This window comes from Chelonoidis abingdonii, chromosome 5, assembly GCF_003597395.2.
Source record: "Chelonoidis abingdonii isolate Lonesome George chromosome 5, CheloAbing_2.0, whole genome shotgun sequence".
In the NCBI taxonomy this organism is placed as follows: domain Eukaryota; kingdom Metazoa; phylum Chordata; order Testudines; family Testudinidae; genus Chelonoidis; species Chelonoidis abingdonii.
Window position 1 is genome coordinate 42,019,327 of NC_133773.1, and position 15,155 is coordinate 42,034,481.

Here is a 15,155-nt window from a genome sequence, read left to right on the forward strand (position 1 = left end):
CTGTGACTTAGCAGTATCCAAAGACTGGATTTATAAACTGAGAACAGTTTAAGTGTAAAAAGACACACATGTGAATTGACATATACCAAAAAGTTCTGCTGTAACAGAACGTATCAAGGCCCCAATCCTGCAAAGTTTTACACAGATGCTTAACTTCACTCAAGTAGTTCCAGCTAAATTGATATAAGCTATATTTAAACAGACATGGGAGCGTCCACACACAATGTTGCACTGGTTTAACTAAAGGTGTGATGTTAAATCAGTGCGACTTCTACGTTGGTTTGTTTTGTTTTTTTAAGTAAGATCAAGGCCCAAGTTTGTAAGGTATGGCTGTTTCTCCCCCATCTTTCCAAGAGATAACACCAACATGCTATTCAGCCTTCAAGAGTTCCAGCTAGGAACACAGAGAGCATTCCCCTTGTACCCTTCTTCTGCAAAATGGACATACTCCTCCCTGACACCAAGATCTTCAGTCCCCTTCTGCTCTAGGCCATAGAAGAAAGAGTAGACAGGTGTCACACAAGTTGGAAAGGATATCTATTCTTCCTTCCCACCAAGTGACAAGAGACAGTGCCACAGGGCACTTCATTATTTCATCCCACAGAGCTAGGAGAGGGAGAGGTATGGACAAGGATCAAACCTCTAGGAGGGAAGAGTGAACATTTCTGGCAGCAATTTGGAGGAAGCATAATCAGCAGCATAGGCTGAAGTCTAGAGGTTAGGTTAGGCGTACATAAGTAAAAATAAGAGAGGAAGGAGACTCAGAAACTAGAAACAGGATGATGATTACTGCACTCCAATAGCTGCAGCTGATTGCATAAAAAAGGCTCTGTGTTGCTATGCTCAGTCAAACCAATATTATAATAAATTAGTTGTCTTTATACTTAGACAATGAATAAGGGCTCCTGCTTTAAATCAAATAGAATCATCCAACCCCTTACTTCTAAGCACTGAATCCCCAGCAAATTAACAACTACTTATATCCTTTGTGTATTGTCCTTCTCTAGAAGTTTGACTGAAAACTATATTTTATTTTTAGTATTTAATTCTCATTTTTCATTCCATTTCTCAATATGAGTTTTAATATTCCACCATCTTTTAACATTAGTCATATACTAAAGCAGTAAGGCTAGCAATGCTCAGAGGCCATTAGTCAGTCAGTCTAGTATTCGTAATCCACTTCTTTTTACTGTCTATCTCTATCACTGTGTCCCTAATGCAATGTTTATTCTTGGAATTGGATAAAACAACTGCAGATATCTAAAGCACAGATCTAATCAGAGATAAAAATGTATCAACACAACCCAATTAAATACCTAAGTAGTCTATGTATGAGTGCACTTTAAATAGGACCTGTCTGCCAAGGTAACCTTAACAGTTAAGAAGTCAACTTTTATAATTTAGTTCCTGTAAGCAAAAAGAACATAATGCCAGATTTTCCTTTATACACAAGATAGCACTATAGTTTTAGAAAACATATTGTTAAACCTTAATATCAGCAAGCACAATATTACATATACTTAGGCCTTGTCATCACTTGGAAAAATTGTGCGGTATTTTTAACATGTGCTAGCAAACATGTTAATATTTTAGTGTAGACAAGGCAGCTATAGCTTTAATGTGCGTTTCTTGGATGAGGTAAGGGTTTACTTTACCAGCCAAATCATGTTAAAACTGTAACTGCTTTGTTTACACTAGTTAACATGTGTTTGCTAACAAATTAAAAATATACTTCCTCCCCTGGTGTAGACATACGGATTATTTTGGTTACTGTTGATAAACATTTGTATAGCTCCATAATTTTGGAGGGTTCTGAACAGAGATCTTTAAAAGGTCACTAGTCAAAAGAATTTATAACATAAAGATGGGATTGTAACTTTGCAATCTGCCCCCAGGTAAAGGGAAGTGTTTATAATACTACTTAGCTCTTACATTGCATAGCTGCACTGCCCCAGGAGCAGACCAGCGTGTAGACTGTGACTGTCACAATTAGTTCCCTGGTTTCTCTCTTGATTCAGAGACAAAGTAGTCTGTGATTGCCCTTCTCCAGCAGCAGATTACTTCTTTTATGTTGGCTTCGTTCCTCTGGCCAGAGAATTGTGGGGGAAGGAGAATCATGGTTCTGCCTATCTCCTCACTCCCACCCCACCCCACCCCTCGTGGCGCCATCCACCACCCACCAGCAGGGGCAGTCCTGCAGTGCCTGATCAATTCCCCCCGGCCTCACCCTCCCCAGCTCTGTAACTGGCAATAAGGGTAGCCCACGCAGGGCAAGAGACAAACACAGAATACTAAAATAACAGACAAAGGAAGGGTCCTGGGAAAGGATAGATGAGGTTTAAGAGTATGGGAGAAGGAAAGAGATTGCCTGCTGTGCAATGTAAATTCTTATATTTTAAAATAAAAGCTGCAAGAGGAATGGACAGCAACAGAAGAGAAATCGGCAGTGGAAAGCAAGGCAAATGGAGCACAGAAGAGAGATTTCAAAGAGGAGAGTGAGGACACTTGGTGCACAGGGAGGAGGTCATTGCAGACAGCTGGGTGAAAAGAAGGCACAACATGAGCAGGAAGAGACAGAGCAGCAAAACAAGACTGGAGCTCAAGGGAATGATGGAGATGAAGATTAGATGTACACACAGGCAAGACCTAAAAGTGACCATGTAAATGCTGGCATTCTAAGGCTCCATATTCCCCGTGCCTCACTTATCTCCATAACAAATGTCCTCAGCATGCCATCCTTGGCTCTGAAACTGGATTCTCTCCCTCTTGTACCTCACCAGTAACAGAAGTTTTGCAGATCAAATTAGGCGCACAGCTACACCCATGCAGACCTCATTGTTTTCAGCTTATGCCCTTGATGACACCCTAGCAAACCTACATAAATCTAATGGTGCAGTGTTATATGGAGCATAATCTGAGAGCAATGGGCATAATCTGCCACATCGTGTGCTTAGATGGAGCAGGAGGAGGCAGCCTGGAAGTTGGTTGAGGTTTCTTGATGTAGGGCAACCCAATTTCATAGCAAATTAGCTTCTGTGCAAGGACTGTGTGCCAGTGGCAGCTGAGGTGTAAAAGAGCTCATCCCTCCTCTTATGGGACTGGCTGGCACAAAAGGCAGTAAAGATACTTTCGGCAACTTTATGCCAGTGAAGTTCCCTTTTGTAGGGGAATTCTCCCCTGGGCCTTTTCCAGCCATGGACACAGCACAAGATAGCCTTAGCAGCAGGAAGAATCCAGCCCGAGAGCTGCATGGCTCAAAATGAGGACATAATTTTATCTGCAGAACCTTAATTATTGATTGCAATTAACAATGTAGAAAGTTTGACTATCATGGCCAGGTTTGTTTTGTGAGGATGACAGTGAGAAAACAATCTACTTGCAAACTTTCAAAGGGAGGATGAGAAGCTGAATGTACCTGTCATAAACAGATAGTAGAAGTTAATAGAACATTATATCTCTTTTGACTGTAAAGGGTTAACAAGTTCAGTAAGCCTGGCTGTCTCCTGACCAGAGGACCAATCAGGGGACAGGATACTTTCAAATCTTGAGGGAGGGAAGTTTCTGTGTGTGCTGCTAGAATTTGGTTGTTGTTCTCTCTGGGTTCTGAGAGGGACCAGACATCAACCAGGTTTCTCTCCAATCTCTCCAATACAGGCTCTTATAAGTTCAGAATAGTGAGTACTAGGTAGATATGGCAAGTTAGGCTTATGTTTGTTTTCTTTATTTGCAAATGTGCATTTGGCTGGAAGGAGTTCAAATTTGTATTTTGCTGAAAGGATTTAATTTGTACTTGTATAACCCTAGGCTGGGAAGGTATTCCCAGTGTCAATTGCTGGAAAACCCTGTACCTAATCCATCTTAAATTTACAAAGATAATTTTTACTGTTTTTCTCTCTTTAATTAAAAGCTTCCTGTTTAGAATCTGATTGTTTTTTATTCTGGTGAGACCCCAGGGGACTGGGTCTGGATCCACCAAGCGAATTGGTGGGGAGAAAGGAGGGACGGGGGAGAGAAAGTTAATTTTCTCTCTGTGTGTAGGATTACTTTCTCTCTCAGGGAGAGTCTGGGAGGGGGAGAGAGAGAAGGAGAGGGGAAGGTGCATCTTCCTTCTGTTTAAGATTCAAGAGGTTGAATTACAGTGATCTCCAGGGTAACCAGGGAGGGGAAGCCTGGAGAGGCAACGGTGGGGGAAAGGGTTTTACTTTCTTGTGTTTAAGATCCAGAGAATCTGGTTTGGGTTCCCTGGGCAAGGTTTGGGGGGACTAGCAGTGTACCAGGCACTGGAATTCCTGGTTGGTGGCAGCGCTACAAGTAGTAAGCTGGTAATTGAGTTTAGAGGAATTCATGCTGGTACCCGATCTTTTGGACGCTAACGTTCAGAGTGGGGAATTATACCATGACAGTACCTATTTCAGGTACTTATATGGCCTCCATTATCACAGTATCTGATCACCTCACAATATTTAATATAATCGTCCTCATAGGTGTGTGAGGGAAGGAAGATTAGACAAACCCTCAGTTTCCCATGCTACAAATGTTTTGCCATCATAGCTATACCAGCAACAGAAGGAGTTCCGCCGGCATGGCTAAACCACTTCCCTGAATGATATTAACTAAACTGACAGAAGAACTCATTCTGTCAGCATAGTGTTGTATACACTGAGGATTTTGCAGCACAGCTATGTCAGTATTAAGCCCTTTTTGCATTTGTCCTCATTCTAGACACCCTGACAAGGAACATACAGGAGGCAGCACCTTGGTGCACATGATATTCTATGCAGTGAGGAGAAAGATAGGTTCTTGAAAAATAGAGATGTGTTGGAAAGACATGGGCTCAAAGTAAGCAGAGAAAAAAACAATATATGGGATATAATTTCAATAATATGAATATTGAAGAATTATCCTTGAAACTGGACAGGCAAACAACTCTGAAAATGCAAAGCCTCAAGTATCTGAGTTTTAGAATCCTGGAAAATGGAAGATGAAATTAGGGCTAAGATAATAAATGTGTGGGCCCAAATGGAGAGAGCTAAGTGGTGTAGCGTGTGACAGGAAGATACCAGTAAGATTAAAAAGGCAAAATCTACAAAAGAGTGGTCTGTCCACATTTAATGTATGGTCCTGAGTGCTGAGCAACATAGAAGAAACATGAGCACATGATCTGTTCCACAAAAAGGTGAATATTGAGATGGATGAATGGTGTATGAATGAAAAACCATGTGAAGAATGCATATGTAGAGACATGCTCAAATTACTACCAATAAATGCAAAAATAAGAGAATGCAGGCTCAATTGGGTTGGTCGTTTTAAGCACAGTCCTGACAACTACGAGGTAAGAGTCCAACAGATCAAGAATGAAGGAAAAAAACCCAGAAAGGCCAACCCAAGAAGAAGTGGCAGGATGTCATAAAGGAAGATGTGTGACAGAGGATATGGTACTGGACAGAACACTATTGGGGGGAGTGATGGGGGCAGGACTTGCAGATTTGATGGGATTAATGCAAGGGAGAAGAAGAGTTGTGCCAGTGCTAGGGGGTATGATATTTTTACACTCTTATCTGACATATGCGAACAAAACTTTGTAGTGCAGACTAAGGAGAGGTCCACACGACAGCCTAAAAATCAATATAACTTATGTCGCTCAGGGATGTGAACTCCCCAACCCCTCCCAAGCGATACAAGTTTCATGCTGTCCCCACTGGCACTGTGTTGGCAGGATACACTCTCCCGCCAACACAGCTTCCGCTTCTTGCCGAGGTGGAGTAATTATGCTGATAGGAAAGCGCTCTCCTGTTGGCATAGCACGTCTTCACCAGACACAAGCAGTGCAGCTGCGCCGATACAGTATAGACTTGCCCTGGGACACTGACTATATCTGTCCCTGGATCAGTTAGCTCCACTATTTTACATTTATACAAATCCCTTCATCCCAAAGGATCCCCAGGAACCTTACAAAGTTCCTACAGGAATCACTTCACCAACCATCAAAACGCAGCTATCTCTGGGGTGGAACACAGCAATAGTTTCATACTGCATAATATTGAAGGACAAGAAGTCAGGAATACCACATGTGATGCATACATCAATCACACAAAACCAATAAACTTCTATTGCAACCTTTAGGCTACATTTACAGTTGGAGCTGGGAGTGTGATTCCCTGCTTGAGTACGCATACTCATTGTGACAGAATATGCCCCTGCATTAAAATCCTACACGCTAGTGTAATATGTTTGCACAAGGCAAGTCTTGTGAGGGATCATTTAAAAACTGAATTTCCTGATCAGTAATATTGCGACAAAATGCACATAGCAGTGTTATATGTGAATTTATAAACATAAGCTGAGATCATGACAAAAAGTTTTTCTTCGAGATAAATCTGGTGAGTGGCTAAACCAAACTGTGTGAAGGGGGTCACCAGTACAAAAGTCTGAAAACCCCTGTTGTAGGCGGCTACCAATATGTCCTGCAACACAATGGTCCCAGAGATAAGTAACATAGCCTTTTTTGATGACTACAAGTTTCTTTTCTACAGATATATACACATTTACCAGTTCTAGCAAACAAACATTCCATTATATGCCAATATATATTAACTAATACCAGATTCTTACACTTCACTTCCTCTCAAGTCAATAAAAAATAATGAATGAAACTACACACTAGCATCTATCATAACAGTGACTAAAAGAAGACATAAACTGCAATATTACTAAAATGGCAAAACATACACTAGGGATCAATTTTAAAGAAAGTCAGGCAGCAACAAATGATCTTGTTCCATTTCCAGCAAAGCACTGAGAAACCAATATTGCCAATGCTTATGACTGTATCAAGAGTTTTGTGATATTGGGTGTTTGAGTTAAAGTCTATCTGATAGAGAGAAGAGATTACATGAGAATCTCAGCTTTCATTTAAAAAAATAAATAAAATATGAAGTTTCTAGCCCTTGTAATAACAGAGAAAACCTTGAAAACATGACCTGAGTGCAACCCCAGGGTTCACACCCAAAGGCAAATTAAAAAGGATGCAAAATGGATTACCGTATATCAGGGGTCGGCAACCTTTCAGAAGTGGTGTGCCGAGTCTTCATTTATTCACTCTAATTTAAGGTTTCATTTTAACGTTTTTTAGAAGGTCTCTCTCTCTAAGTCTATATAACTAAACTATTGTCATATGTAAAATAAACAAGGTTTTAAAAATGTTTAAGAAGCTCCATTTAAAATTAAATTAAAATACTGATCTTATGCCACCGGCCCACTCAGCCTGCTGCCAGCCTGGGGTTCCATTCACCTAGGCCGACAGAGGGCTGAGCAGGGCCTGCGGCCGGGACCCCGGCTGGCAAGGGGCTAAGCAGGACTGGCAGCTGGGACCCCAGATCGACAGTGGGCTGAGCGGCTCAGCCCGTTGCCAGTCTGGGGTTCCATCCGCCAGCTCCTGCCAACCAGGCTCCCAGCTGCCAGCCCCACTCAGCCCGCTGCTAGTCTGGGATCCCAGCCCTGACACATAGAGTGGGTACCTACCTTCTCCCTGGTTTTAGTCCATTCTCTTCCCCTCTCTCTGCACTGAGCTGAGGGTGGGAGTGCACTGAGCACAGGGCTTGGGGTGAAGGAGCAGGCTGCGGGTTAGGGTATAGGGTCTGGTCAGGAGCTAGACTGAGGGAGGGCACTCAGGGTTGGGGCAGGAGGTTTGGGTGTGGAGCGCTTACCTAGGCAGCTCCCATTTGGTGTGAGGGATGCAGGTGGGAATGGGAGGGTGGGGGTGCAGGAGCTTCAGTTTGGTGCTCAGGGTGGGGGTTGGAATGTTGAAAAGTGCAAGAGTCAGGGCACAGGGTGGGGGGGCTGGGTATGTGTGGGGGGTGCAGGAGTCAGGGCAGGGAGATGGGGGTGTGTGAGGAGGGTGCAGGAGTCAGGGCAGGGGCTGGGGCATGTGAGGGGGGTGCAGGAGCCAGGGCATGGAGTGTGGGGGAGCTGGGTATATGCGGGGGTGCCAGAGTCAGGACTGGGTTTGTGGTGAGGTGCAGGGGTCACGGCAGGGACCTGGGGGTGTGCAGGACTCAGGGCAGAGGGCTGGCAGGGTGTGGGGGGTTCAGGAGTCAGGGCAGGGGGCTGGGGTGTGGGCTGGAGTTGTGGAAATGCTCCCAGCCCCCTGCCCTGAGCAGCTCACGGCAGGAGGCTGGAGGGGATATGCCCTAATTCCACCCTTCTTCCCCAAGGCCCTGTCCCCACCTCTTCTCCAGAGCAGCAAGCATGCTGCAGCTGTGGTTCCAGCTCTGCTTCTCCCTCTCCAAGGCCATCAGCTGTTTGGCCACAGGGAGGGAGAGAGAGGAGGAGGGGCAGGAACCCAGCATGCTGGGGGAAGAGGTGGGGGAGGAGGGAGCTTGGCTGCCAGTGGAGGCTGCCCTGCAGCAGCAGCTGGCAGGACCAAGCTTCTGCCCCCTGCCCCCGCAGGAGAGAGTGGTGGGCGGGGGGTGGAGAAGAGTAGGCTGGGCCGGGCAGGATTTTTAATGGCACACTGCTGCCTGCTGGGGTCCCGGCCACCGGCCCCGCCCAGTCTGCTGCCATCCTGGGGACCCTGGCAGGCCACAGCGTGCCATTAAAAATCAGCTCACATGCCGTCTTTGGCACACATGCCATAGGTTGCCAACCCCTCCCATACATACTCGATCATAAGCCGGTTCGTTTATAAGCCAACCCCCTCCCCCTCCCAAGATGGATAAGTAAAAATGGAAAATTTTTATAACCCGTTCATAAGCCGACCCTATAATTCAGGGATCAGCAAACTCTGGCTCCCGGGCCATCAGGATAAGCCGCTGGTGGGTCGAGATGGTTTGTTTATCTCGAGCGCCCGCAGGCACAGAGGTAAATCTAAGTAAATAAAGTGTCCCGACATTCCAGTTGCTTACCCTGACAGGCTGGGACAGCAACTGGTGGGGAAATTTGGGGGGAAGGAGAAGCTGAGAGTCAGGTGAGTAACCCCTGTGACCACCCCCCACATGACCCCACCCGTAGCCCAAGACCCCCACAGTCTCCCCATCCCATCCCTTCCCACCTTATCTGGGGAGGGGGCCAGAGGAGGATGTCTCTGGCCTGGCTGGAGCTGCTCTGGCAGGCCAGACCAGGCGACGCGGCTACAGTATGGACCAGCGGGCTGGGCTGGGCGGCATGGCCCAGGGTACTTTAGCGCCCGGGCAGCATGGCCACAGCCTGCTCTGGAGGGCGGGGCTGAGCGGCGTGGCTGCAGCTGCTTTGGAGGCTGGGGGGAGAGCAGCATGGCTAGAAATGGAGAGACTCTGGCCCCATCTCTTCCCTTCTGGCTCTGCTGCCTGTGCTGCCCTCCTTCCTCCCTCTGTTGGGGAAGGGGCTGTGTCCCACCTCTCCCTCTCTATACCCATATAATTTTTTATTAAAAAAATTCAGCTTACGAACAAGTATATACGGTATTTTTTTTTTAATGACTCGATTTTTGAGGGGCATGCCTCATTATTTTTGAGCAGTTGGGGTTAGCAATATTAGTGATAACATAAGGACATCTGAAGGGAGCACTTTAACCACAGGAAAGAAAGATACAGTAAAGATGTCAGACAACACAGAGTACACTACAGAATTTGCTACTTAGAAATATATGTCTAATTTCACATTCAGCACCTCCTCCCAAAAATTGTTAATGGAATGACTTTAGAGGCCATTACAATAGATGGCTATAATATAGTATAATTAGTACTGTTCCCCCTCTGCTGAGGTAGGTTTCCCAGTGACATGGAGTCTGGTTACGTCCTATGAACAGTTTATTTTATTATGCATGTACACCAGTCCTGGCACAGAGGTGGTCACAAATAGCATACAAGACAATTCCTTCTTTCAGGAATCTCAGTCATACACTAATGCTCGGTTCCCAGGAAGTAACACTAGCCTCCATTGACCAAGGCAGAGAGCAAGGCCTGCTGCTTACACAGATACCTCTACTCAGAGCCTTGCATAACAAACTAACAGCATGCCTTCCTAACAGTGAACATTTGCCACCAAACTGAGAAAAACTACTTGGAAGACTATGTGTAAAAGCACCACCTGCCTAAACAATATGGAGGAATTCTGGCACTGAGTGTAAGCAAGTTCTACTTTCCTTTTTCACCAGTTTCACACCAGTGAAATTTATACTTAAGAGAGAGGGAAATCAGGCCCAAAATTGTAATGACTATTGAAATAGATAATAATTTTGATGATTTCACTGTATTCTATGGAGTCAGGTCAATTACACATACCTCATAGCTCAGTGGTTTGAGCATTGGCCTGCTAAACCCAGGTTGTGAGTTCAATCCTTGAGGAGGCCATTTGGGGATTGGTCCTGCTTTGACCAGGGGGTTGGACTAGATGATCTCTTGAGGTCCCTTCCAACCCTAATAATCTATGATTCACAAGATAGCCCAAACAGCACCTCTCTCAAACCAATAGGATCCAAAAATGGGACAGACACACAAAACAAAAGATAGAAGCTTAAATTAATGTGGGACTGATCATTTTAGTTCTGTACCACTTCAATTACCTAAATATAATGGCAGACACTGAATATTTCTGGATAACTAAGATTGTGGATAATCAAGAGAATTTTCAAAATTTAATTAACAGTTGTCAGGGGATGTGACCTGTTTTGAATAAGAGGGATTTGCACTTAATTGACTCTTCAGCTGTATCATATCTTTTGCAGCCAAAGTTTCATTATTCTGCAAAGCAAATTAAATCATTTATTCTGTTACAAGTGAAAAAAAAAAAAAGCAAGAGTTTGGTGGGGAGAGAGGGATATTTAGATGGAAAACGAGACTGAAATGGAGAAATAGGTCAGGACAAAGGCACCGCCTGGGTTTTAAAAACTGTTTTAAACCCAAATAAAAACGCAACACCAAATCAAAATAAAAACCTCCTACTAACCCCTTTCTGTGCCCACGATTAACCCACTCTTCGTTTGTACACGTGCATATACAGGGGCGGGGATTTGCCTAGCTGGGCTAGCCATTTTACGCCACTCCCCAAAGAAACAAAGCTCCCCAGGGGACGGTGTCTTTTTTGGTGTTTTGAACCCGGCTTCAGTCCTCGCGTGCCAACAACAGATTCTGTGAAATGCACCAGAACATGCCTCAGTTTAACGCTGAGCTTTTTTTCATTTCAGCAAGACGCTGCCCGCTGCAAAGCAGACGGTGGCATGAGCTCTGGCGAAGGGAGTCTGGGATTCAGTTTGAAGTCGAAAACCCTGCAGGCAGCGAGAGAAGGCGCTGCAGTGAACTCCGGTACTACGTGGCAGGCTTTCTCTGGAGAACCCAGCATGTTGGAAACTAGGCGGGGGGGGCGGGGGGAGTAGCTTGCAATCTACACTGCTGCCCTAGCTGCTTCTTCAGTACACCCACCAGACAGCGCACAGCCCCCTATGCGCCCTGGTCTCCCCGTCATGCCGACCCCATGGATGCCGAGGAGCAGCACCGAAATCACCCACCTTTTTCACTCTCCGGGCCGTATAGAGCCCCATCCCGTCCTGAACTTTAGACGACTTCAGAGCAAACCTGTCCGGCACGTACATGCCCAGCATTTTGCACTGACTCGGGCCGCCTGCTAAAGGGGAGAGGCGTTAACAGGGGCTTTCATTGCAAAGGGCAGGAGATGGGGGAGGGGGCAGAGACAGAGGGGCCGGTTGCAGGATTACCCCGGCTGGCTCCTGGAGGAGAGGGGCGGAGTCAAAGGCGGCTGCAGGAGCTGGATGGGAAAACCTGGGCTCCAATTGGCTGGAAGTTGGTCGGAGGAGATCGCTGCAGAGGGAACTGGCCGCTCCTTAGGGCAGCACCGCGGCGGACGGGAGCGGGGGGCGTTTTGAGCCGCCCCAAATTGCACACTCCAGGGCTCAGTCCCAGACTGGCAGAAACCATGAGATCTGGCTCAGGATCTTCCGGAAGTTCAGTGATGGTCTGATCCAGCCCCTCTTGCTTCAGCCCATTAGAGACAGAGAGGTAGGCAGGCTCACGTGTTTGGACCCGACCCTTTGGTGGTCTTAGGGGAAAAAAGAGAGGGAACTTAGGCTGCCCCTGACCCAGTTTAGCTCAGTAAGTGAGATCCATAACTTTGAGATCCTGTGACTGGTTTTAGAGTAGCAGCTGTGTTAGTCTGTGTCAGCAAAAAGAACAGAAGTACTTGTGGCACTTTAGAGATTAACACATTAAATTGAACATAAGCTTTTGTGGCATGTAGCCCACAGTATCGGATGCATGGAATGGAACATACAGTAAGAAGATATTTATACATATAGAAGGACCCATACCAACTGCAAGAGGCTAATTAAGAGAAGCTATTATCAGCAGCGGAGAAAAACTTTTGAAGTGACACTCAAGATGGCCCATTTTGGACAGTTGACAGGAAGGTGTGAGGCTACTTTAACATGGGGAAATAGATTCAATTAGTGTAATGACAGAGCCATTCCCAGTCTCTGTTCAAACCTAAGTTAATGGTATCTAGTTTGCATATTAATTCAAGTTCAGCAGCTTCTCCTTGGAGTCTGTTTTTGAAGCATTTCTGTTGCAAAATTGCCAGCTTAACGTCTGTCAGTAGTTAGAGAGGTTGAAGTGTTCTCCTACTGGTTTTTGAATGTTATGATTCCTGATGTCAGATTTGTGTTCGTTTATTCTTTTGCGTAGAGACTGTCCAGTTTGGCCAATGTACATGGCAGAGGGGCATGTGCCAGCATTTTACACAGAAGGTCATCTCTGTATTACCCTCAAGCCAATGAGGAAATTGAATGGTTTAACAGAAGTTTGAAAAAGAGTTTGCAAACAGCTAAAATGGAAGGGCGGTTGTGGATACCGTTCACTACTGATTTCTTGCAAGCATACCAGGCTATACAGCATGACACAACGCAAAGCTCACCTGCAGAGTTACTGCATGGGAAACAGATGAATACTAAAATGAACATTACTGGATTGTTAAAGGCATGACCTGAGGCCCCAACCAAGGATGATGTGAGAAAAACAGTTGAACAGAACCAAGCAAATTATGTGGTTTTCACAGACAAGCAGCGGGGTGATAAGGAACCAAAGTTTGAGTGTGGTTCCTTCGTTAGAATACGAAAACCTGGAATTTTACGCAAAGGGGACCATAAATTCACAGCTCCTCTTAAAATCAGAGAGAAGAAGGGACCTTACACCTATCAACTTTCTGATGGGCGGGTATGGAATGCTTCTTATCTTGCAACTGCCTATGCACCAAGAGGAGATTATCCCAACACCCAGTCTGCATTGGTTGACTTCATCGTAGTATCAACACAACAAGACATTGCACTGGAACCTGGGGTTGAGAGACTGCCTGTCAGACCCAGATGACCACCTGTCTGGACTAAAGACTATGTTATGTAGGATCTACAGTGTTTCCAGTGTAATATTTCTGCCAATAGTATAGTGTCTTGTTTCATATTTGTTCCTGTGGTTAGAACAATCATATTTATTTTAATTGCCCTTGTCAACCAGGGAATTTTCCCTAATGTGTTATCAAGTAACCCTGAAAAAACTACCTGTTTTCCTTATCTCATTTTTAGAAACAGCTAAACTATTTTTGATGAATCTTTCAAAAACAAAAACAACAACAAAAAATCAGTCTGAAGCAGAAACCAAGCATGGAAGGTTTCAGCCTGACCTGCTGAAAGTTTGACAGTTGCTTAACACTTTCTATTATAATTCTGTTTTCAACCTTAACTACAGGAAATAGTGTTGGTTGAGGGAGGAGTCACAGAAAACCCAGTTTTCTGTCAGAAAAAGCTGATGGTAAATTTTCAGCCAGCCCTAATGTATACATAAAAAAAAAATCACTGTTTCTTTTTCCTTGCTTTTATATTTTCATATAAAAATGAAAGCCATAATCTGCATGTTAGCAACATAAAAGCTTTTTTTCTTCTTGCATAGATAAAAGTGAAACAAGTACTGATATCTTTTACAGCATCTCCGAGCCAATATTAACTTGTATGTCTGCTGCCTATGCTTGATCTGTGAACAGATTTCATTCTACGTGGTCTGTCAAGCCAGTACCTTTTATAAGCATGACATATCCCTAAACATTTTTAACTAACGAGAGACGCTTAGACACCATTTACCAATCTCTGTATTAGTCCAAATTCACCCCTGCTATAAACTCACTGCACGAATGGTAAATTCTGAATATTACTTTCACTTTTAACATCAGTTAATGCTACAATTGTAGGCACTGCTGTTCAAAGAAGTTTAGATAAAATCTCAGAAACGTAGAAAGCATGAGCAAAAAGAGCCAAAAACATCTGCCAATCTGTATATTTTTCTATACAGTAAAATTAAATATATAGTTAAAAATAAAGCAAAAACTGTGACATTACATTTTGAAAAGTACTGTACACAGAACTAGTTTGAATACTAACCACCTTAACAGTTTGATGATCTAATAAACTGTAAGACTGCAGTTTACAAATGAATTAATTTATTCATTGATAAACAGATTAAATTTAGCTGTGAATTCAATCCAGAATGCATATATAGCTGCCTCGATATATAAACAATTTACCAAATGTAGTGAAGGTTGTAACTGGCAAAAGAACATTATTTTTCCAATGGAGAGCTTGGTTTGTTTAAATCTCATTGTAAAATTACAAGGAAGTGTAAAGGCATTTGAAGCAAGCAGAAGGAACAGGAAAAGATCAAAAAAGTTATTGATAAACACTTGGTATTTTAGACTGTATTGTTAAAATTCTGTGTTCATATCTTATACTTTTAATAAGTAGTCCACTTGTTCTTTTGAATTATGCTGTCTTGTGAAGGGCCTCTCTAACATAGCAGCCCTTGTGAAGTATTTCACAGCATATAATTTCTTTATTTTCCTTGTTGTATTTAGAGACTTCCACAAATTAATGTATAGATGGGAGGAAGTTACAAGTAGTTGAAAGTAGGGGATTAGAGTTCCATCCAACTCCTATTAAAGTCTGTGGAAAGACTTCCACCGACATAAATGGAAGCAGGACTTAGCCCTTAGAATGGAAATGCCTTCTGAAGCTTAAGTGCAACATTACAATATACAGAGTGCCTTTTTTTATTGTACTGTACACAGATATTCTATCACACTCTTCCAGATCACTACAGTAATCTATATATGTACTCAAAACAGTG

The 15,155-nt window shown here is 44.0% G+C and overlaps 1 protein-coding gene across 6 annotated transcripts in view; it reads right to left on the reverse strand.

Annotated features, from left to right (window-relative positions):
* The window catches only part of PRDM5 (PR/SET domain 5), a 152,648-nt gene extending 140,876 nt beyond the window's left edge, over window positions 1-11,772 (reverse strand). For 5 of the 6 annotated variants that reach the window (XM_032762539.2, XM_032762543.2, XM_032762544.2 and 2 more), the window contains exon 1: window positions 11,483-11,677. In XM_032762539.2, the coding sequence (XP_032618430.1) occupies window positions 11,483-11,575 (93 nt within the window). In that variant the 5' untranslated portion in view covers window positions 11,576-11,677. The other variant, XM_032762538.2, reaches the window with a different exon arrangement.
* Between the last annotated feature and the right edge of the window lie 3,383 nt (window positions 11,773-15,155).